The following is a 22,553-nucleotide window of genomic DNA, read 5'->3' on the forward strand; positions in this document are numbered from 1 at the left end:
TTTTCACAAGTAGACCTACCAGGGTCAGTGTGTGTGTGTGTGTGTGTGTGTGTGTGCTTATAGTAGAAATCTTTTCATTTTTTTTGTGTGTGTGTGCATATATATATTAAATGTGAATTTCTTTTTTTCATCAGCAGTGACAATGTATGCAATCTTGCTGTAATCTGTGTGGTTTTGTCTACATTACAAACCCAAGTGTGTGTGTTTGCAAGAGCGAGCGTCTGTGTGCATGTATTATATTTAAATTCAGAAAACTCGCAGTGCCGGAGAGTAAATTCAGCAACGCGCTGTGCCCTGGCCCATTAGCCCAGCAGCAGAAGTGTGTGTTTGTGTGTGTGTGTGAGAGAAAAGAGACAAAGTGGGTTGAAGTGTCTGGGCGAATTGATGGAGTATCTAGATGGAGCTGTACCACCACCACCACCACCTTCTCATCCTCCCGATCCGCTCGATCCGAGCGCACATAAACTCATCCTCCATTCCTCTGGACAGGTGGGAAGGACCCACATCTCTTCTCTCTCTGAGCATATGCAAGAGTCCTCCACCCCCCGCTGCGCTGCAGCTGCTGTACCTGCTTTCACGTCCAGCTCCCAGCATGCAGCAGGGGGGCTGCATCTCGCTCTAATCTCTCCTGCTGCGACATGTGGCACTGGTGGGCCGATTAAGGACAAATATTCATTTTCGGGGGCTTCAAATCAATGAAACACATAAAACAGCTGAAAAGTTTGGAACGTCTGGACACAAATAGCTTTTTGATCCTGGGCTAGGAACCAATCACAGTCCTGTTTGCTCTGTTCCGGGTTGAAGGTTCGAATCCTGAGCCGCCAAGGTGTCACTGAGGTGCCACCGATCAAGGTACCATCCCCGCACACTGCTCATCCAGGGTGATGGTTAAACGTTTCGTTGTGTCACCGTGTGCTGTGCTGCAGTGTTTTATTTTGAAATGACAGCCTTCTGAATGTTGTGATCTGTCCCTGGTTTCTGCTGTGTTCGATCGTGCAGCCTCAGATGTTGCTGTTCGACCTTGTTCCCATCTTCTCCCACCTCGTTTGAAATATCTTTCATCTCATGTACCTGTTTTATATCTTTGCGCGTAATTTCACGTAGCGACTGATAGTGGAGCTGTCCTCGGTACTGAATCCTGCCTGCTGGGCTGTGAAGGAATAGCCTCGCTGCATTAAAAGACGGACTATGAACGTCGATCGATCGGAAATGGAGCAAAGCGCAGCCCGGCTGGCGCCTGTTCGCTTCAGCTTTGGCCAGGCGTCTGTACGTCATCTCCACCGGACCCTTCATGTTGAAACACGATCAGCCCGCCAGGAGGCTTTTCGCTCCAAATCCTTTTCACATTAGGTTAGCCCCCGAACGCTAACGCCTGCAGCTAAAGCTCCTAAAGCCTGGTTTTATATGGCGACTGTTCCAAATCTACAACTACCCAGAATTCCCTCGCTGGTGTTCTGACTTGGGGCCACAATGCGTCTTAACATCCCACACGTCTCTTTTATCTCGCCTTTCCCTCCCCTTTTCATTCTGCTCCCTCCGTCCTCTTCCAGGGTCCCCTCTTCCTCCCTCGCTCCTTGGTTCTGATCTGGGTTCCTGGCTTCGTTCCCGGGGTTCTGTTGTTTTAAGGGATTTGTGCCGTGGCTTTACAATCGCTTCATCGAGAAGCGTTCGCACACAGAACTAGTGCAACATGCAGACATGTCACACACGAACACTAAATCCTTGTGCATATATTTCTTTCTTTTTTTTTTTTTTACAGTTTTCGAGACAGATTATGGGAAGTGTTGCTGAAAACATGCTGACCTACTTTACTCGTATAGGAGGTTTGCATTGCGTGCGTATATTTCAATGGGCTTTGTTTATTCGGCTATTCGTATGGGGCAGGTCTAACATTCTAGAATATACCATTGGTAAGTCGTACAGAAAAAAAACAACACGCCTCAGCGTACGAAACTGTGAATTCAATTACACAGCCGTTAGCTCCTTTAACACTCCAGGAGACAGCTTCTCTTATTCAGTAATCTCATTTCAAGAATATGTGGCGACTGCATGGAATAAACACGAGGAATGTGTTGCGGCATTAGGGAGTGTTAGGGTCCGCAGCCAAATACAAACCCCTTCTTAGAATTCATATTACTTCCATCTTCAATGATACACGGCACTTTTTTAGTGTTGTGGATGTTGCATGAAGAACCTAATAAATAATCTTAAATGGGAGATTGGAGGATTTCTGCAAAATCAACTCAAACTGCATATTTGTCAAGATAATTATTGGAACTTGTTGGACAGGATTTGCCACCAGGGCATTACAAGGACTGTGGACATTTTTTTGCATTGCTTGTGTATAGGGCTGCACGATTTAGGGAAAAAGACATATTGTGATTATTGAGATCAATATTGCGATATGCGATTGCGATATGATAAAGGACACTTGCTTGTATATCAATGAAAAGTCGCATACAAATTACTAATAGTGAAATGGTTAATTTCAAAGTGAAACATACAAACTACTTAAAACACAAAAAAAACTCTTTACATTACAGTCGAACGACAAACCCTGGTGAGGCTAAACAACTGTTTTTATTATATTTGGCCATTATAAAATCCCGTATTATAGTTCTTACATTTAACCAAAACGTTGTTTGGAGGCTGACTTGAACACAGGGATGCATAGCTTTGCTAGCTTAGCTAAGGTTAAGATTTGTAAACTGAGGTGAATTTCTTTAGGAAACCTTCAAAGTTTGAGAAAAGTTAACTAAACAGCTAAGAACAGTCTAAATAGTTAATGCCTACATTTAGCCAAAACGTTGTTTGGAGGCTGACTTGAACACAGGAATGCATAGCTTCGCTAGCTTAGCCTAGCTTAGCTAAGGTTAAGACTTATAAAACGGGATTTTAAAATGGCCAAATATATTCAAAACAATTGTCCAGCCTTACCTATGTAACCCCCCGGGATCTGGTTTGGAGTGTACAGCGGTTTGTACAGCCCCAAGCAGCACAAGAGTGGGGCATTTTTATGCACTTCTCTCCATAGCAGAGCCTATCGCAATATTGTGGCGACGTTGACATACGATACAGCTCGTCATGCGGCGTCTACCCATATACTTTCACATGACTTTCGAACCGACAAACCCTGGTGGTCCATCCATCCAAATGATTAGGACCCTGGCCGCACCCCTCGAACTTTGTGAATATAAGCCTGCCTTGTGCGTGCTGTCTCTGCTCTGTCTTCTATCTGAGAGTTTTGGGGTTCATTCTTCATTTTAGTCTTCTTCTTCCCGCTTCGGCATTATGGTTAGGGTTAGGGGTTGCATTCTCCCTCATGCAACGTGATCATGATGCTCTTAACACTTGCTGGGCTGCCATATTACTCCCCTATTCCCTTCTCCAGAAACTCCTATCAATATTTATATTATTTGTCCGTTTGCCTGTGTTTTAAGCGTTTTTGCACCACTTCTGTCCATAGCTGTTCATGTTTTCTTTTTCATGGTATGGTTGACCTTTGCATATAATTGTCCAATACATCTTCCCAAATGAATTTCCTGGTCAGTGTCATGGTTATGTCATACACATTCTGTATTTTAATGCCAGTGATTCATCTGGATTCTTCCATGGCCTCAGGTGGGTGGATGTGTGTGTGTTGTGATGCCTGAGACCACCAACCTATTTCACAGGCCAGCAGACTTCAAAGGCGAACTGAATGGACCCCGCGTGCCGGTGAACTCGGCGTGCAGGCCACAATTCTTCACACGTCTCCATCCCGCTCCATCTGTGTCCACCATTCCTTCACACCCTGCCATGTTTATTGTGTGGTTGGACTGGTTAAAAGAAGAGAATAAGTTCAGAAAATCAGGGTGCACCGTGGCTGCAAATATGGGGGGGTTTTGGTTGAAAATATTGGGTTTCAGATGAAAGGTTTGTCCAGTATGTAAAATGTTGAATGTGGTGGAGATTTGTCACTCCGTATAGTTTTTTTTCCCCTGTACTGATCAACCTCTGTATTGATCGGTGCAGTAATTATTAACATCAGCACCTGCAGGGGTGGATAAAGGTTGTTCAGCCACAAGCAACGACACGGTGGGTAGTGCAACTAGTTGTGATGCGGCTGATGACAGCAAGTGCTCTCGGGGGTGAAAAACCAGTATCACCCCCAGACAGAAGCGCACCTCCACCTTTAATGCACCCTTGTTCTCCCATCTGTCTCTCTCTCCGTCCTCTGGAGAGTCTGCTGTAACTCTAGGAGGCCGATGCTCTCCAGTGCGTCTGTTGGTGCAAGTTACACTACAGGGCCATCTCAGAAACACACACACAAACACCTACACACACACACTATAAAGCCGATGAGATGAATTGCTTACTGATCTGATGCTCATTAGATTTAATCTCCCCTAATCACGAGGCATAGCCCCCCCACGCACACAAATCTGTTTGGATTTGCAGCGTTTATAACACTTTGTGCAGTGGAGATATGTGTTTGTATGTGTATGATTATTTATTTAGTTCTCCGAGTTCTCCTAGCTGAGGGTTCCATTGCCAGAGAAATAAATTATGAGCTGGACAAGGTTGACAGGTGGAGGGCAGTGCAGTCTGTGTGTGTAAGAGAGACAGTGTGCGGATGTGTGGGCATAGCCGAGCCGGTTATATGAACGGGATAAAGCTGTTTGCATCGGATAGGATTTAGCTGCCGAGAGAGGAAGATAAACCGATTGAGCTCTGATTGAATTGTATAATATCGTACACTGTACAGTACAATGTGTGTGTGTGTGTGTGTGTGTGGGTGTGTGTATGGAACCAGTCCTGCTCGACTGCTCAGCATACATTTAGTGTATCAACTGCATGGAATTTTGTTGGTGCTGCAAATTACTTTTTTAGTTGGTCAATGTGGATCCGCAATTGAGTTGCAAGACACAAATCTAGCCACACCCCCCAGTTACCATATACATATATTTACCCACTCGATGCCCACACACACACACACACACACACACAAACACACACAGACACTCACGAATATACCCTCATTACATTTCACTAAACACCATGCAGCAGCTGTACTTACACCAGGTTAAAAAAGGTTTAAATGATTTAGAATCATTTCCTGAATGATTATTAAAACTTTTTTTCTCCTCTGGCATTGGCTGGGCTTCGCACTATGCACGTAAATGACTGTAAATATTGTGGTAAGTGCTCTATAATTGATACGCATTATGACTGTTATTCTTGTTTTTGTGGTGTTAATGGCCTGGAGGCCTTTCTTGGTTGGTTACAATCATTAGATTGTGTGTGTGTGTGTGTCCTTTGGCCACATTAGAAGCTTTTTGTCATTGTTCAGTAATGCAGCCTCCTTTTAGCGTCCCACCACCACGCATTAACAGCATTCTGAACGTTCCTGTGTATTTGCGTGAGAGTTTGTCACTATGGAACCACAGAATTGCATTTGGGCTGCATATACCACTAGTGCTCCTTTACATCGCCCTCAGCGCCAAGATAGTTGTTATTCAAGTCTAGCATTTCACAGTTCAGCACTCTCCCGTTTTCCCAGGCACTTAATTGAAGTATTTGTGGTATTGATTGGCCACAAATAACTCACAGGTTAAAGGGCGGCTGAAAGTGGTAGGAACAGTGGGACTTATTGTCTATGCTAAGCTCTGCGCTGTTTGCACTGACCTTGGGACGTTGCCGGTAGTGTTTCCTAAAAGCACTGAAGTTTGCAGAACGGATCGTACTACTGTTCTTATAGTCTTTCCGTATCTGTAACAAACGTAGATATACACGCCAATCAGAAACACCTGGCAGTGGGTGGGACATATTGGGTAACAAGCGAACATTTTATGCTTGGAATTGGTGTGGTGGAAGCAGAAATCTAAGGACAAAGCTTTGACAAAGGCCACTTTTGATAGCTAGATGGCTGGGTCATAACATCAAAACAAGTACTCAGATATGCAGGGGTCAGGACCTACTAAAAGTTCAAGCAAAGAAACAAGGTCATGGGTGGCTAAGGCTCATTGATAAACATGGGGAGACGTTTGGTCTATTAGAAGAGCTGCTGAAGCTGCCATGCTGACCTGTTTCCACCACCAGAACTGAACAGCTGAGTAATGGAAGAAGGTGACTTGGTATGATTATTCTGGTGTTTTCATTTAAGTCAAGTGGATGGCTGATTTATGAAGGAATAGTATGGCTCGGTACCAGAAACCACATCATACCTTCAATAGACTAATTACATCCATTGCGTGATAGGTAAGGGCTCTCTCTCGCTCTCTCTCTCTCTCTCTCTATATATATATATACATACATACATACATATATATATATATATATATACACACACACACACACACACACACACACACACACACACACACAGGCTGGTGCTGTCACCATCAGTTACATTCCTACTCCATGAAATGTATTAAAAATTATTAAGGAATCACCAAAACCCCCTGCCCTTTTTGCTATTATCTAAATATTTCAATGTATTTTGTTTAGAGGTGGCTGATGAAAAGTGACCCAGATCAGATTCTATAGATGCCATTTTGAGTAAGTCTCATTGATGCCAATTTTTAATGGCTTTGTTTCATTATAATGTGAATTTTGAAATGATTATCTAATTTGCTTTTTTTTTGGTCCCTTTTTTTCGCTTCAGGTTCTTCACGTTGCTTTGCACTAGTGGGAGTTAGGGTCAGCACTGCTAGCAAGACTCAATCTGATGCAATCCCACAACTTTCTAGAATATTTTATTCCATGTCTGGTATGCTTGGCACAGCCTGAGCATGTGTGTATGAGGGCAAGTGTATGAGGGCTCTGGGGAGTGGCTCTTAGAGGCTTTGCCGGCTAAGAGGTTTTAGTCTGCTGCTCTGGCTTTTTACTTCCTGGTGTTTACATCTCTCTTGCCCCGTTCCATCTCCCTCTGTCAGCTGGCCATCCCTCCCATTTTCTCCACGTCTCACTCCAGGCTTCTGTGAAATCCCGGCTATTGTCTTTGATGCAGTCAGACGCTCACAGGACCCCTCTCCCTGTCAAATCCTTTGTCCCAACAGCAATTATGATGGTGATGTAAAGAAAAGACAGAAAACGAGGAACATGACTTCCAGCCGACAGCTTTTTGAACGTCCTCATTGTTCTGGTCCGTGGGGGAGTGGAGTGAGCAGAGACGAGACAAGATTTGTCTGGTAAAATGTCAGTATGTACATCCTGCCACGTTCCTCAACGCTGTTGTCTTTTTTTTCTTTTGACAGTCTTGTCAACTATGCAACCACTTAGAATTTCAAAAATTTGAATTAAACTGCCTATTATATAATACAATATGATCTAGTATTGCAGATTCTTGAAGATTAAGGATTTTTTATATAACACCCCCCTTACTAACATAAACAATAATAATGTATTTATGACATACAAATTTTGACAATTATGTATCTTCATGTCAATGTGTCACGTCTTGGGGAGCACAGGGGAACTGAAACAGCTAACTCAAAAGTGTCCACGTCAATGTTGCAGCGCCTACTGGGTGCTGCTTGCTAGCTTTTATAGAGCCCTGATCAATCGCTCTAAATTGACTTCATCTTGGATTGACCAGGGCCCTCAGTCAGGTGCATGAGCGCCTGCGGTGTGACACCTTGACACATTCAGTGTATGTGTATATGGGTGTGTTTGTGTTTGTGTGTGACATTGCCCTCTGTGTGTGCATATTTCTTCTCCAGACGTTCAGCCCTCGTGAAGGTCACTAGTGAAGATTTTTTATAGACAGATTATATGGAGCATTTCAGGAATGCCGTGCATATCCATGGATCGTTTACCTTTAAACAGACACCTTGACGATGAGCAATGAGTGGCGATGAGCTCATTACTAGTTTATCTAATCATGAGAATGGTGGACATGCTGTCTCCACATCACAGTATAAATCATGACCCAATCACAGTGCTAATATACAACCAAAATACGGGCTGACTGGACCACAGTCATCACAGCACCCGTCAGTCTTTATGAATTCATCTTGTTTTCATTATCCTGTGCAATATACAGTTTTATTAATTCATTGATTATAGAAATCCATAGATTATGTTGAGTCGGATTAGCCAATGAAAGTGAAAGTGAAAGAGATTGTCATTGTAAAACACAGCACTGCAACCTTGAGACCGTTTCCTTACCCGCTAGGCCACCACTGCCAATGTATTTCTTTCTTTCCCCTGTATCCTAATTTTAACATTGGTGCCATAAATAGAGTTTATTTATTAATAATATTCCCATCGCAATGTTTAGAGCATGAGCTGGATCCTCCCATTGAGAAAATTTGAATGGCTGGCCACATGAATTGTGAGGAAACCCTCATGCCTACAACAAGGACATCATCGAAACTGACTTCCACACCAGAGGACACAGAGGATGTTAGGACACAGATTACGAGGAAATGGCATCAGCAGCCAGATGTTGGCTTCAGCTTTTCTGAATGTGCAAAATCAGTTCACGTCTGTAATATTTTAGCTGGTGTCAGAGCGACAGACTGACAAAAATGTGCTTTATGCATTTAAAAAATTGCACAACATCAATAATTGGTTTATGATGACACCCATCAAGAGAAATAGATATTGAATGAATCAGAAAATCTCTCTTTTCAGGCCAGCAAATAAATTAGGTGGACGGTGAGATTTTATTCAGGACTAAACGTAAATGGCACGTTGTATTTAGGATCTGCTGGTAAATTGTGCCTTTTCCCATTGTCATGTTGTCAGTGTCACAGCGCTTGCCTCCGGACGCGAGGCTTTTATGTTGTTTTAAGTGCAGTGCTGAGTGATGAGACAGACGCCCACGCTATAAATCAGTGCAGCGTCAGCCAGCGGGGGTCTGGCAGATGGTATGACCCAGAGCGGGGGTCTTCACCAGGGGCCTGCCGCCCGCCACCGTGTCTGACAGTGGCCGAGGGTCCCCCATCCCCGCACCCCGTCCTCGTTACATCTCCAAGGCGGCACGTTGTGAGGCATTAATCTGGCCTGGTTGGACGGAGGGAAATTAATGATCATTTACACTGACGACATAATCGGGCTTCACGCTGTCCTCCGATGCTAAATTGCTTCCTTTGTTCCACGGGGTTGCTCTTTCTCTCTTTCTCTCACCCTCTGCCTCCCCCCGTCCTATCTGTGTTTTTCCGGTTGGGTTCTGTTATCATCCATTAAAAGACACACCATGGAAACGGGCAATTTGGACGTAGAGGGACGTGTCTCGCTCCGGGTATCGTGCACTCAAACGTCCTGTGTATGTATAGGTGGACCATGGAGCTGCTGAAGAAGACAAACATCTTTCCTCTAAAGGCGTGAAGGTGGAAGGAGCCGTAATCTTTGTGCACAGACGCTCACATGCCCGCCCACCACGTGCGGTAAAAGGCTTATCTCACGCCTGCTCTCCTGTCTTTAAGTGTTCTCGTTTAACGACGCACCCTATTAAGAGCCTCTGACCCCATTGGCATTTCACATGGACGACACGTCAAAGTAATTAGAAGGTGCTCTTTGCTTAATGGGCTACCGGTATTCCTGCTCTTCCATCACCTGAATGGCCTTCACAGAGAGAGCGTTTCCATCACAGTTGGGCTTGGAGCGGTGAGGCTTTGTTTAGGGTGTAGGCTGCTCGAAAGACCAATGTGTACGGATTGAGATCAGCAGAATATGGTTGAAAAATCATTTATGTGTATTGTGTTGTGTTAGCATGCAGAAGCAGCCAATCCTGCCCATAATGCTCCTTGCTACTCAAGATGACATAGTGAGTTACTGTAGTGTCAAGTCTAGAGTCAGTCACAATATTGCCAGTATTGGAACACCATGTCAAATCATGGACATCAGGTCTTCCAATCACTTCAATGTTCACATGTGTATAAAACAAGGCATCAAGACATGCAGTAGACAAAGAACTATTGTTTTAGAGATATTTACTGAGACTTACTGAGGGATGAAGGTCTGATTGGATGGACAGAATTGGAAAGTGATACAGGAGGTGAAATTAACAAAAAAACTGCAAGAAGGCCAAAAATAATCAAAATACAAATGACTAGATGTGATAGATGTGGGATAAAGGGACAGATGTGACACTGCTATTTGATGGAATATGTTAAAGATGGAGTAAGTTAAAGAAGTGATTCCTATCTGATGGAGTATGTTACAGATGGAGTATGTTAAAAAAGTAATTGCTATCTGATGGCGTATGTTACAGATGGAGTATGTTAAAAAAGTGATTGCTATCTGATGGAGTATGTTACAGATGGAGTATGTTAAAAAAGTGATTGCTATCTGATGGAGTATGTTACAGATGGAGTATGTTAAAAAAGTGATTGCTATCTGATGGAGTATGTTACAGATGTTACTGCTGTATGATGGAGTATTTTAAAGATGGAGTACGTTACAGAGGTGTCACTGCTATCTGATGGAGTATGTTACAGATGGAGTATGTTATAGAAGTGACAATGCAATCTGATGAAGTGAAGTGATTGTCACATGTGATACACAGCAGCACAGCACATGGTGCACACAGTGAAATTTGTCCTCTGCATTTAACCCATCACCCTGAGTGAGCAGTGGGCAGCCATGATAGGCACCTCAGTGGCACCTTGGCGGATCGGGAACGTTCTGATTACGGGGCTTAAAATTCTAAACTATGGGTTCCAATCCTGGTCTTTGATGTCACCAAACTGCACAGCTTAGATCTTTCCACTATACCCAATTCAAATCTAGCATTCAGAGTGGTGGAATCAGCCATATTAAAAAGTGCTGGAAGAATGGCCTTGGGTTGAAGATACTTTTCTCCAGCAGCTAGTAAAGAGTTAAATTCTGAAGTGTTCTGTGTGTTTTTAAGCAGGTAGCTGCAGCTCTCGAACGGCATGATGGGCCCGTGTCGGTCGGTTGGAATGCCTTGGCACCCACAGATCAAAGAACCCTCACAAAATGCAATTCCTCTTTTTGTCCACGCTGCCACCCCACACCATGTTGTCTTAAGTGTACAGTACTCAGCCCACAAACTCCCTGGCGCCGTGCACCTGCTCTTCTTACAAATCCTGCACGCTTCCTTGCTGAATTGCAGATTCTGTCATGCACAGGCTTCCAGGCTTTACTTCATTTTTATTTATACTCATAAATGTATGTCAGTCTCTCTGTGCACTTGTTGTATGTACATTGTATGTCTTTCCCTCTGTGGAGTTGTAGCGTGAGCAACTTCCTTCGGGATTAATAACGTTTCCTGATTCTGATTCTGATTGTGTTGTGTCTCGCGGATGCAGGACCAGGCCTTTCAGTGAGCTCAAACACATTAGCACATTGTGTGAGAAGTTTTTTTTTCCTCTTCTGGGAGCTGATTTGATCATTATTAACTTGTTAAATTGGGTGACCTTAGCTGATGTGTGTGAGTCATTTTTGGAGTGATCTGTCAATCAATCACCGATCAAAGCATGGAATAAAATGGACGCAGCCCTGTTGGTTCCAGTGAGGTTGTGTGTGGTGTCTTCCTGGATAGCAATGTCCACATCACTGAATGTGGAGGGTTGGTTGATGAAAATGGTGGGAGATTTTGGACATCATCAAAACACCAACATTTAAAAAAGTACCAAAGAAAGTGTTTTTTCTTGAAAACATGTGTCAGTAGTTACAGGGACATTTACCCCGGTTTGAACCTGTGACTGTGTTTTGACTATCCTTTTAATATGAAATAATAATTATTTGTATCTTTAATTAGGTTTTATATAAACCGAAACACAACCTCTTTCTGGATTATTTAAACAAGGGTCTGTCAATATATCAAACGGGCAAACATCATTAAGCATCATATTTCCATCATTATGGGGCAGTGGTGGCCTAGCAGTTAAGGAAGCGGCCCTGTGATCAGAAGGTTGCCGGTTCGAATCTCGAAGGTGCCGCTGAGGTGCACTGAAGCACCGTCCCCACACACTGCTCCCCGGGCGCCTGTCATGGCTGCCCACTGCTCACCAAGGGGACACATTTCGTTGTGTCACCGTGTGCGGTGCTGCAGAGTTTCACAATAACAATCACTTTCACTTCACTTTACTTCATTATGTCAATCCTGGGGACGCCTTTGTCCTTACACTAGTGAACAAGCCCCACACTTAGTGCTTAGCGCCAGCTGGAAAACGGCGCCCTCTGCCTTTAAAAAAAAGCCCTTTTAGGGCTGACATTGCACCTGACATTGCTTGTGGCATTGAGATACATCTGTATCTACAGACACATCACTTCTTCAGGTTTGGATTTAAACAGACACCTGCATCTCTACTCAGTTACGGGCGTTCTTCAACTTTCTCCCGAGTCGGCATCTCTGACAGCCCATGACGGGCTGGTTCTCTCAATCAAACGTGACAAGCGTCCCTCAGGAGACCTTTTACTGGCATCTTCAGAAGCTCGCTACTGCCTTACCAACAGCCGTTCTCAGTTTCAGAGCAACACGTGGAAGGAAAATATGAAAGTTAGATATTTTTTAAAACCACCATGTTGTATAAAAGGCTGAGTTTTTTTTTAACATTAATTACATCCCAAAGGGGCTTTAATGGCCAATAATTAAAGGAGGCTCAGACACCATGTGCTATTGAGATGGCAGCTATTCTGAAGGCAGCTTCTGCTGGTGGGGAGACCGCCTGTCAAACGATTGATCTCTGAAGAAAAAGGAAAGAAGAAGTCATTTTTTAAAGGGTGCATAGAATGGGCTACTGGATGTAAGAGCTTTCCACAGTCCTGATCAAAAGCAGGAAGCCGGATTTTGAAGTCTCGTCTCTTCTTTTTCTCTCTCGCTATGTGTGTCTGTGTGTCAACTGTTTCATTAAACCACGTTTTTTTTTTTTTGCAATGCAGATTTTCTGCATCTACAAAACCTGATACTGTTACCAATAAGAACGTTTTCATTCAGGTTGCAGTGGTTTTTCCACTGTCCAGAGGAGGCCGATTAGTGAAATAACATTCTGAATGTCATTTCCTTTTGCTCTCATTTTCGCAGTTCATGTTCGATGCACAAACTTTTCAATCGTGGGCCTGTGTGTTTAATGCCTGAGGATTTAATTGCTGATTGCTCAAGTGTTCGAATCATGCCTGAGCCATGATTGCATCTGCTTACTGTACTTGTGTTGTCATATAGAATTGTGAAGCCAATTAAAGAAGTAAATGTGAGTGTGTTAATGTCTATTTGTGGTTTTTGATATATGTATAGATGAGTGTGTGTGATGTACATACTGTATGTGTGTGCAGGTACACTGCTGTGATAAGTGCTGGATGTTTGTGAAGTTCACTGCAACTTTTCAGAGCCGAAGGTGTAATCGCAGGAGCCGGAATGTTTGCCCAATGCGTCTGAACGTGATCCGCTCCTCCGCCAACTGGAAGTGAAACTTTTCCCTCGCCGAGAGAGGAGCTCATTTTTTATGAGCCTAGAAATAGGTCAGCTGCGCACTGACCAACGCTCTGAATAAAACCAAGACAAACAGCCCCTCCCCGGGGCAGCAGCACACACCGTCTCCCCGGCGAGCAGGAGCCACGGTCGCCATTCATCCGAATTTAATCAAAGTCAGCGATGAGTAAACACTCTGACATTTCGCACACGTTGCTTCAGGTTTCTCTTTCCGTCGCGGCGAGCCAAACGCTTTCCCTAATTAACTATCCAGCCATTTCCCATCCATTTTCTGATGCCGTTTCCCCAATTAACCAGGCCTAGTAATTAACTCTGCTTATGAGGAAATGCAGGTGATTGAACGAATATAGTTTGACATTGGAATAGGGATGAGAAGATCTTAATGCCATTAAAATTATGAGAATTTGTTTTTTTTTTAGAGAATTTTTTGTCTAAATAGTAACTATTTGTGTAACTGTGTAACTGTGTTTTTGGCAGTTGTGTGTTTGAACCTTTTAACAACTTATTAATTATTAATAAAACCTTCATTTTATTTATTTATATATATATATATATATATACACACACACACACACACACACACACACACACACACACACACAAAAACGTCCATAGAATTAATTTCTACAAATATGGGATAGTCCATTTAAATCAAAAAGTGCGTTCATTTTATAAAATTTTAAGAATCTGACACCAAAGATGTCAGATAAACAAAAGATAAACAAAACAACTGAAATACAGAAAATGTCCCCAGGGACATTATTATCTAGATATTTTTTATGTGATAACGCAGATATTTCGGAACTTTTTTTAGTATTTTTAGTGGTTATTATTTTTATATTTATAAGTCATTAGAGGCTTCACCGTGTACAGTATTATATTGCTGCATATAGGTAATAATATTGAGTGGTAGAATTTCCCAGCACACGTCACTGAGGACATTTCCCGTCATGTGGTCCTAATATATGGACTTTACGTAATCCAGGTTCACCGACCTTCATGTGCAACACACCCACTTCCCTGATGGTGCGCTGCAGCCACCTCCTCGCTCCCGCTCATCTCATTACCCTGTTTTTGTCTGATTTGCTGGTATTTTTCCCGTCTCTTTTCATTTTTAATAAGATGAGAAACGTCTTCCTGGGGGATTTGGGATTACTGCTATTTTAATTTGGAGAGAGGGCTGTATCAAAAGCTGCCAGCAAACCAGTTAGCAGAGGACGAAAGGCATGTCCAGAATCAATGAGGCGGGAAGTGAGGAAGAAAGAATTACATCACAATCTGTTAAGAGCTTTAAGCTCACAGCGCTTTAAAAAAAAAAAAAGAAAAAGGAAATTCTCCCAAAACTTCCAGACGTTCCATTTTTATTCATGTTCTAATAAGGTCTAACTGACCTTTTGTAACATGGTGAAAGCAAGGACAGCCATGTCTGGGGAAGGAAGGGTGGTGTGGGGATGAGGAGAGGGACGGAAGACGGGAGGGACGAGGAGGTGAAAGCAGGAAAGGTGGCGGGAGAGCGGCGTCCTTTTTTTCCGTCAATAGCTTTCAGTCAGCTTGATGAACAGGCGGCGACCTTCATCAGTCGAGAGGAAGTGGAACAGTAATTAGCCATGATGAGGAGGAACCGAGGGAAATGTTACACACACACACACACACGTTTTTCTCCATTCTGTCTCTCTCTCTCTCTCTCTCTCACACACACACACACAAAATCACCTCTCAGCAGGGGTGTCTGGCAGAATGTGGCCGCTCAAGTCGAGTGTCAGCCCCAATCGCAGTGTGAGTCCGTGTCTGTGTGTCTTCGCCCTCGTTCCTCTTGTCTAAGACTTTATTAGCGCTCAGTTTCAGGCGGTGGAGAATAAAGCCGGTCTGGGTGAAGGTCATCCATTCAGCCCCTGCATAACACGCAAACAATACCAGTGAAATGTATAACGCGCATAATGTGCAACAGAGAGGACATTGTCGGTGATGTTCACGGATTGCCACGTATTGAAAAGTGAGGGGCAGAGACGAGTGTGCTCATTTGACACACTGAGGAAGGGGTTTTGTCCAGAATGAGGGGAGCTGTGGGCTGTGCTGCAGTGTTTCACTTCAGTCCAGCAAAATGAGGAAATGCTGGGGAAAAAGTGTGTATGCTACAATATGTATTATTTGTTTATTACAATATAATAATTATAATAAATTATAATTATAATAAATGCGTAACTGATTATGGCAGTGCACACTCGTCAACTTTATGCATTGCAGGAGTCATTGGTTATATTATACGGGTTATCAATTAGCTTATAGTGCTAGTAATACAAGCTAATTTGCAAGTACTGTGTGTTTGTGAGCGAGAGAGAGAGAGAGAGATACTGGCAGCAAGAGAGACAGAGAGATTACAAAAATCCACATGATTGAAAGGAGAAAAAATGCTCCAATCCGTACCATCAGCCAGTTAATAAAAAATCTGGCAGAAAGATAAATACTCATAGGATGGATGGAGGGGGAGAGAAGGATGGAGATGGAGGGACACACACGCATACAAAAAATACACACAAAATACACAATACAAAGCTTGTCAAGCATGTCTCATGGTTTCTAGTCTCTCATATAACTTTAGTGAATTCTGTTTGCCTTCAAACAGTTTGTGAAGTATAAATACACACACTCACACACACTCACACACACACACGCACACACACGCACACACACTCGCACGCATAATTTCAGCAGCTGGAAGGACAGGCGTGTAAATATAGATTTTTTGCCTACTTCCTGTGTTGATTGAACAGGATGCTGTGTGTGTGTGTGTGTGTGTGTGTGTGTGTCTGTGTGCATTTGTGCATGGTAAAGTGTGTTTACAGAAAGTTCTTGTTGTTTGTAGGTAATTTTGTCTTTTATTAATTATACATTTGTCTATTATAAATACATATTTATTACACTATGCACCTTCAAAGCGATGAAAACTGTGTATGTGTGCGCTCACCAACCGTTCCAATTTCTGTGTTAGTCATTTTCAAAGGGTTTGCTTATTCTGAACAATATATTTCATACGATATTAGTTCTGAAAGAGTTTGGCTGTTAGGAGAATTAAAGTCATCAGAACGCTGGAGATCCAGCCTGCCTGACCGCAGGATATTTAAAGCCGGTTTTCCTGTCCTCTTCCTGTCTTTATTGGTGTTTTGGGGACGTACGTTGCCCTCTGATAACGCTCCTTGTTTTATTGAACTATTTCTTGAACTACGGCGCCGTAAAGTTTCTCGCTATTTTCGATTTTATTGAACTGTTCCCCGGGCCCGTGGATATTCTGTCTGCACGGCAGGGCCCACTAATATTCCTTAATGATGTGGCATCTGTCTCTGTCACCAGAGTCCAGACGTGCCTTGTGCCTGGCCTCACCGGGCTGGTGGCGTGTCACACGCGTCACGCGCTGCTAAATGAATAAATAAACAGTTGAAATGGCTCCGTTAGATGCCTGCGACAAAAATCAAGGTCATGAGATGGGAAAAAAACGGTAAAGATTATAATAATTTTCCGGTGTATGGGACGATTTCAGTTGTAATGAAGTGTTAAAGATGGTAAATGAGCTTCAAGGTGGCTAAACATTTCTCGGAAAGGAAAGAGGAAAGAAGGTGATTTATGGAAGCTTTTTCTCATTGTATACCCCAGATTTATCAAGGCCTCTGATTGGCTGAGGGCTGGGATAACTCAACAAATCCATGCACTGATTTGAACGTAATTGGCTCCCACAGAGTGATTAAAACACTGAAAATGTGCAGCGACTAACATTATATAAAATAAATTGCCAACAATGACTATGTTTGGAAGGATGTGCTTGGCCTAGGGCACAGGAGACAGAATGTATATTCATATTTGTTCATATTTCTATTCACAACGAGTCAGATAGTGTTGTACTGCTAACTGTACAGTGATTTCGATGCCATTTACTCAACTTGTTCTGGTGAAGAACCAAGATATGCTGCTTACCAGGAGGGAAATTTGGAGAAATTAGTGACACTCTGACCTTTAAAATAAAAAATATCCTTTTGAAAGGTTTTGACACTGTTTAGATTCAGGTTGACCTTTTATAATTGTGTCTCATTCATGTCTCATTTATCCTTGAGACATTCCTGTGACGGCTATTCCATGTAGTTACTGCATTATTAAAATGTAGCTGCTGTAGATATGATTTCATGGGTTGGATGGGATTGTTGCTGTTTGTTTGTTTGTTTGTTTGTTTGGTGGTGTGTCACGGGCCCGTCTTTCTTTTTTCGCTTTTTCACACTCTGTTTTACCATCTGTGTATTTACACTGATGCTCTCTGAGCCTGGCAAACTTGGGCCAGTTATCATCACTAATGATCGTGCTGTGTTTGTGTGTGTGTGTGAGAGAGAGAGAGAGAGAGAGAGACTGCCAGACAGAGCATATTGGCTTGGATTGGCACTTTTGAATCCGGTCTGCCAGTGTAATGGATGTTCAGAGTCTGCTGGTCTGATAAAGTTTTTCTTTTTTTCTACACTCCCTTCCTTGGTGGACAAGCACGTGTCTTCGTGCGTTTCCCACAAGAGCTGTCCATGGCATCATACACTTTTCACTGGAATATCAGACAATCGGCATAGCCGCACAGGAAGTGATGTTATCACCCCGCTGAGACCCACGACCCTGAACCGGGCAGGGGTCTGCAGTTACTGTCGGCCACCAGTAGAGGGCTCTATCTCCAGCATTGTCAACTGGGTGGCAAGTTCATGCACTTCCCGCTGCCATGGCTCCTAAACTCATCCTGGAGCAGACGCAACGCAACGAGAACACATCTCAGCAGCCGTATGCATCTGTGTCATAAAATCCACACAGGAAGTAAACTAAATGCATCTGTGTTAATTGCATGAATCAGGAATATTTATAAATCGTGATTAACGTGTTTAATTAAGACACCCCTAGTAATAATAGAATTTGAAAAGGGCGCGGCGGTTGTGAATTTGAGTTTACACGCCCCCCCCCCCATGTTGGCAGGTTTCGTCCCACTGAGTGGGCGACTGGACGCTGTGTGTGTGTGTGTGTGTGTGTGTGTGTGTGTGTGTGTGTGTGTGTGTGTGTATGTGCGTGCACCCCGCCCTGCGCCTGTGACCCCGAGTAGGACTAAGCGACAGGACATAACCTGAGGGACAGGTAATGGAGAGTAGGTAAGTGACTGTAACCTGCCAGACGTCTGCAGACGCGCGTTGGAAATGTCCGACTGAGAGTGATTCTCTGACAGCGTCTCTCGCTCTGTCGTGGAGGGACAGATTTGCTCACTGGCTTCTTTCCCGGCCCACTAGGCTGACAGAGATGGACTATGGGTAATGGACGCACTCCTCTGCAGACCACATAGCTTGTCCATCAGGGTGGAACCTAGCCCAAGGGACACAAAAAGACTGTCCCAGCATTCCTTTCTGATTCTGCCTTCACCTGAAAGCTTGTAGCAACTTTGTTTTTTATTTTATTGAGCTTGTACGCCTTCCAGTCCTGCACCCCTGCCTTCCCTGCGACTCAATCCGAGGAATAAAGCTCTCAATGCGACTGTAGAGCTGTGCAGACGTGACCTTGGTGGCACGTGACTACCTGGTTAAACGGGGACGTGGTGGATCCACGGGGCTCGTCATGTTTTATTGGCTGCTTTGTATGAAAGGAGCTGTTCTATGCAAAGAACGTCATTTCTCACTCGCAGCAAATGTAAACACCATTTCAGCCGACCCTCAGTTTAAATATGGAGATTATTATCTATTGATTATTGATTTGGTTGCTTATCTGACCTTGCTTTTCTGCAGATTTACAATGAGAAGAAGAGCCAGTTTGACATTAAGCGGAACCAGCCCAAAGACCTGGTGGAGAAGGTGGCCCGGGACATCGCCAAGCTGCTGAACAGCAAGAGGAAAGCTCTGGAGGTGAGAGGGCGGGGTCTGGTGGATTTGGGCTAGAGCATATTGATGAGCAAGAAATTGTATTTTTTCTTTTTTGCACTTTGTCTTGTCAGCTGACAGGTCTTATGTCTTTTGCTGTCTTCTGCTGTATTATCACTGAGAGTTATGGCTCATTTTATGGCCAATTCCTTATCTACGGACCAGGCAGTCATCAGACTGTGTCAGCGCAGCTACAACAGCGTTTTATTTTTTTATTTAGAGTGATTCAGGCCCTGGTGCTCAGCCAGAATGGCTCTAAATGATGCGATCTCAGCAGTAGATTAAAAAGAAGGAAATAAAAGCTGACGACGGCGGGACTGGGGGTGAGTGAGTGAGTGAGTCGGGAACCGAGATCCTTCAGACACCGGCTTCATTAAACCGGGTCTCCTTCCCCACTTTTAAACAAGCCTCGTTAATAGGTTTTGGTTTTGTCGCTTGAATATTAGTACTTGATTGATCAGTTTTTGGTGTTTTTGGGGCAGAGATTGTACTTTTTTATCACTAGAGGATTTGGCTTAAGGGCTGCAGGGTTGAAGATTTACCGGCCTGGAGTAACAGGAGGAATGGCTTTAATGTGCTTAAGAATAATAGAAATTCCCTGAAAGCAGCAGGAATAGACAGTGTGACGTCTGAATAAAAGTGCCAGTTCTGCCAGCGCTGTGGTCTTGCCGTTCATGTGCGCAGAACATTTTCCCGAAAGGAATGGAGCGATTTAACATTTAAAAGAAAAAGTACATGTACTTATATTTCTTTCTGAACTGCAGAAATGGACTTTGAATGAAAGTTTGAATTTTATTGACGAACCGTCTCACTCATCTGTGTATTCTGGTAAAAGTGGCGGCCAGGCACAGCAGGATCTGTGGTGTTCGTTGCTATTTCGATAGGATTAGTGGGAGCCACTTGGCATATGATCCACACACACACACACTCGATTAGGCGATTATCCCCGGACACACCCTGATTGCCTCCCGGTGCTCCTGCTCCCGGTAACCGGGCTTCTGACCTGGACAGTGTGAGTATAAACCCTGAACTGGCCTCGCCTCCCGAGTTGGAGACCTACCTGTTTTACACGTTTGTCTGGGCCCTTCGCCTCTTGGCATTACATTAGGCCCCGACAGAAAATAAAAATGGGGTCATGCGGCCTGACATCAGGTGCGTGTTCAGTGTCCCAGAGACCTTATCACTGCGTCAGGCAGAGCAATCGATCAACTGTCTGATCTAATCAGAAAAATTGGATTTCGAAAAACATATTATCGATGCCCTGGGCGCTTTGTTAGGCTGCTTAACAAAGCAGCTAATGACTTCGTCTCACTCGGACCAGGGGTTGTTCTCACACAAGCAGGGCTTCACTCTGCAAACTCCTCTGATCTCCAACTTTTACCAATTACCAGAACTAATCGATCGATTTCCACACACACACACACACACACACACACACACACACAGGTCTGGAGGGTCTCCTGCAGGAACGTGAGTGTTTTCTGGCATCTTGTGAACAGCAACAGAGGGAGATGCTGCTCCTCATCTCTCATCTCGGGGACGCATCTGGACTGCGCGCGAGAGGAAAGGGAGGTGAGAAGAAGAAGGGAAAGAAAGAGGAGAGGATGTAGAATGGGGACGCCGCCTCGGGCTCTGGGAAATGTGAGGAAATGAAGTTCTGAAATTCATGGATTTCAGAATGAGCAGCAGCGAGGGGGGAAGGAAAGGAGGACAGGACAGGAGAGATGGCGGAAAGACAGGAAGATGATGGCGAGGAAAAGAGCTAATTTGAAGATAAATAGAGGCCGGTTCGGCGGGAGGGACGTAAACGTGTAATATCGATCGCTTTTACGATGACATATGTACACCGCCGCCGTGGAGGTAATGCGCTGTAGTTAGGGTAATTCGCTGTCAGCACCCACACCGGCGAAATCATGCCGCTGATGTAAAATATAATATATAACCCCCACAGCCCCGCTGCACTCAGACGAATGTGCGGGCGGTGGCCAATGGGCGTTCATCACAGGCTGCAGCTGCCGGAGAAGGTTGCATTTGTATTAATATCGCCGCGTGCAGATTGACGTGCTCAGTGGGAAATGGACTGTGCACCTACAATTTAAAGAGCGGTTCGCAACCCACTGATTGGCAGATGGAAAGGTTTCACTCGATTGGAATTCATCCAGCGCGCCTTACAATCAGCAGTGACAGGGACAGTCCCCCCTGAGACACTCTCGTAGTAAAGTGGGGTCTGAAGGCAACTAACTAGACTACTACCAACCCTCCTTCAGACTTTTAAAATGTGTGTGAATTCATGAGTACACCAGGATGTGGAATTGTTCCATTTATAGTTTCTTTATTTCCCGGGTTGGTCTGACCTGTGATGCGGATGTGAAATTCGTCCTAGACAGAGGCCACACCTGCAAGATGGAGAGGACGGTGAAGGAGCTTTGGGGCCATTTCAGATGGCATTCAAATCATTTTCAAACAGAAGACATACAACCACCAAGGGAGCAACACGTTTGCGGTGTGTTCCGCAATGTTGCACGGAACCAACTTGAAAATAAATCACCCACAGTGCAATGTGATACACAATTCATGGCATTATTTTTGGGCCGTGTCATCTGGATCAGCTCTTTAAAAGATCTCCAGACCACTCCCTCGTCTAACTTTTTTCCCACACAGTTTGAAATATAATGCCACCTTTGTGAAAAAACATAACTAAATAAAGCTGGTTTATCCTAATTATCCTATGGATCAGTTATAGAATTTAAACATGAATTTATCTTGAACCTGATGGCTGATTATCCTTGTATGTGTCATTTTCAGTGTTTTTCTGATAACATTTTAAGGTTATCTTTGTAAATGTGAGTTGAGACTCGACAGGCTGAGTTTGGTTCCAAGGTCTTGACTACAGGACAGGTTTGCCATTTATTATTGGCCTGCATAGAACTCCATATGTCTTTGTTCACGTGTGTGTGTGTGTGTGTGTGTGTGTGTGTGTGTGTGTGTGTGTGTGTCTTCCACATAAAAATTGCAGTGATGGAATTCAGATTCTACCTGACTCTGATTCGAATTACATATAACCTCTTATCAGCCCTGATTCCTCCTTTCCCTGAAAAAATTATTAATGGTGCAAACACAAATTATATTTTGATACCCAAACAAATTGATTTCAGTCTTTTAGTATTTCATCATCGTGTATTTCATGTTCCACTTGTAACTTAAATAAGAGAGGGTGTGGCTGAGGATATGAATACCTTTTGTGAACATAAATA

At 43.8% G+C, this 22,553-nt stretch overlaps 1 protein-coding gene across 2 annotated transcripts in view; it reads left to right on the plus strand.

Annotated features, from left to right (window-relative positions):
• The window catches only part of cacna2d2a (calcium channel, voltage-dependent, alpha 2/delta subunit 2a), a 177,465-nt gene that overhangs the window by 15,388 nt on the left and 139,524 nt on the right, over positions 1–22,553 (plus strand). For both annotated transcript variants that reach the window (XM_028997468.1, XM_028997469.1), the window contains exon 3: positions 19,168–19,284. In XM_028997468.1, coding sequence (XP_028853301.1) covers positions 19,168–19,284 — 117 coding nt within the window. The remainder of the gene's footprint in view (positions 1–19,167; positions 19,285–22,553) is intronic.

The sequence above is a fragment of the Denticeps clupeoides genome, chromosome 12, assembly GCF_900700375.1.
Source record: "Denticeps clupeoides chromosome 12, fDenClu1.1, whole genome shotgun sequence".
Taxonomy (NCBI): Eukaryota; Metazoa; Chordata; class Actinopteri; order Clupeiformes; family Denticipitidae; genus Denticeps; species Denticeps clupeoides.